The 2,538-nt window shown below is 42.8% G+C and overlaps 1 protein-coding gene across 1 annotated transcript; it reads right to left on the reverse strand.

Annotated features, from left to right (window-relative positions):
* Positions 1–267: 267 nt before the first annotated feature.
* Positions 268–1,983, reverse strand: LOC110023275 (protein NRT1/ PTR FAMILY 5.10-like; the record flags this gene model as incomplete). The annotated part of the gene is made up of 3 exons (XM_020722598.1): positions 268–989; positions 1,304–1,790; positions 1,876–1,983. Coding segments are annotated over 3 exons (1,191 nt in total), but the record flags the coding sequence as incomplete, so codon positions are not given.
* Positions 1,984–2,538: the final 555 nt, after the last annotated feature.

The following is a 2,538-nucleotide window of genomic DNA, read 5'->3' on the forward strand; positions in this document are numbered from 1 at the left end:
TATACATATACCCTCAATTCTTATGCATTTACATAACACGCTCATAAACTTCAATTTTTATACATATACCCTTTTACTTGAGCATGTAAAGATGCATTTCACCTTTTCAAGAATTAAAATTATAATATGTTTTTATGTGATGTGAAAGTTTTAAGCGTTATAAATGTAAAAAGGCAAAATTTAGATCTCATATATGTAAATACATAAGTCCATAATATTCAAATTTGAGGGCCTACATATGTAAATATTAATGTTTTGTGTGCTATGTATTGAAAAACCTCAAAAAAAAAAAATGCTGAAAAACAAATTGAATCCACAGCATTAAGTTATCGTCCCCTACAAATCATTCATCATAACCAATCCACAAAACCTGCAATCCCAAATCAAACACCATTAAATCTCCATCTTCCTCCTCTTATACACATAACATCTGGCGCAGTAAACAAAAGCAAGGAAGGAACAGAGCTCCAGACAAGCAATAAACCAGTAGAAATAATCCAAATGAGCCTCATTTAAATTATCACAAAACCAGCTCTCCCCTCCAATCTTTCTCGTCACCTTATCCGTCCCATAAACCAGAAAGCTGTTAATCAGATTCCCCATCCCAAATATGCTGAGACAGAGCGCAATCCCGAAGCTCCGCCATGAATCCGGCACCTGATCATAAAAGAACTCCTGCAGCCCAACTGTGGCGAACACTGCCGAAACACCCAACAAAATGTACTGAGGAAACAGCCACAATATGCTCATGGGAAGCTCGTCCAAAAGGCCGAATTCTCTTGCGGTTTCAAGCCTTTTCGTCTCCACCAAAGCTGAGATCACCATGACGAGAACAGAGAGAAGGAGCCCGGTGCCGATGCGTTGAAGCATCGTGATGCCTGAAGGAATTCTTGTAATGTTTCGAGTTAGAGGAACGACGAGGCGGTCGTAGAAGATGATGAGGATGGTTATGATGAGATTTGTGAGGCTCTGCAGCCCTGCGGCGGGGATATGGAAGTTTTAAAATATGTTCCTGTTCAGCGTGGCTCCTGACGACAGAGTAGAATAAACAGGTCGCCCATATTGGAAACAATCGGAGGAGACTCTTTGTTTCGTCTTCAATTTGTTCAGCCAATAGAGTTTCTCCTGCTGATTCGAGTTGTCTGATTGAAAGCAAACTACGAAGTTTAAAAAGTTCAAATTTTTAGATCATTCGATGAAACAGCAGGAGATAAAAAGCCTCTTACTTTGCTGGATTGGATGGAACAGAGCAGAGCTCCCCTGTTTCTTCTTCTTCTTCTTCTTCTTCTTTGGATTTAGCAACAGAAGGATTTTTTCTCTTGAACAGAGTGAGAAAAAGTTTGCCTGAGTCGATCATAAGGGCTCGTCTCTTTCAACGTATAGCAGCGATAAAACTTCGAACCGATCAAGAAAACAGCGAGAGCAAAAGCAAGAAGAAGACATGGGATTCCGAAACCGAGGCCCCAATCGACGTTAGCTTGCACGTAGCTGAGAGCGATGGGAGATGCAGTGAGGGCGAAGTCCAATCCAAAGATCCAATAATTGAAGAAAGAGCTCCGCCACGAACACTCATCTTTATCCGTCTCGTCGAACTGATCAGCTCCAAAAGCTTGAACGCAAGGTCTATGGCCGCCCTCTGCAAACGCCACGAGATATATAGAGAAGTAAAATAACGCCACCTTGGAAGTAGAGGGAGTGCAAAAAGAATGGCCTTTGACTTCATCGCCGAGTTTTCCCGAGCAGTCGGACTGATTCGGCAGCATGGTGGAGAACGCTAGCAAGCCGAGGCCCTGCGGCGGAGGTAGAAAGATTGGATTTTTTTATCATGGATTGATGAGAAGAAGAAAGGTGGGACAACGGAGGAGGAGAGCTAACCAAGACGTAGAGGAGAGAGGAGATGACGATGGTGCGGTAGCGGGAGAGAAAGGAGTCGGCGACCAGAGCTCCGATGAAGGGAAGAAGAAGGGTGGCGCTGCTCCAGAGAGGGGGGCGGCTCCCGCCGAGAGGACCAGTCATGTAGCTTATGAGATTTTACATGATGCCGTTGTAAGCCACTCTTTCGGCCATTTCCAGCCCTGTTCGATTAAGATTTAGGGTTACTTTGAGCAGGAAGTGAAGGTGGCTTGGTTGAAGAGCTTCAGCGGTTTAGTTTTACCGAGGATGAAGGAGGCGGCGACCCACCGGCCGGAGCTTGTCTTGGTGATCGGACGGTCTTTGTAGTCCAGAACGCCGGCCATGGCCGCCGGAGCTGCGAGGAGGTGATAGCTCTCCATGCTTTGTCAATCGGATTCTTGCTACTCTGCACTTTACTAATAATGTTTGATATTAATGAAAAAGTTATTTATTGGGTATTTCTTATGAATTGAGCAGATCTTATATGTGCATATATTGATAATATTATGGTATTATTATTATGATAAATGATAATAATAAACTCACTCATAACTGCACTTAGGGTTCTCAAAATGATTTTTTTGTCGACGAACAATTAATATTTAGTTGTATGAGTCAAATACGAACAAAAATTTGTTTTTTTCA

The sequence above is a fragment of the Phalaenopsis equestris genome, unplaced genomic scaffold (genome assembly GCF_001263595.1).
Source record: "Phalaenopsis equestris unplaced genomic scaffold, ASM126359v1 Scaffold000223, whole genome shotgun sequence".
In the NCBI taxonomy this organism is placed as follows: Eukaryota; Viridiplantae; Streptophyta; class Magnoliopsida; order Asparagales; family Orchidaceae; genus Phalaenopsis; species Phalaenopsis equestris.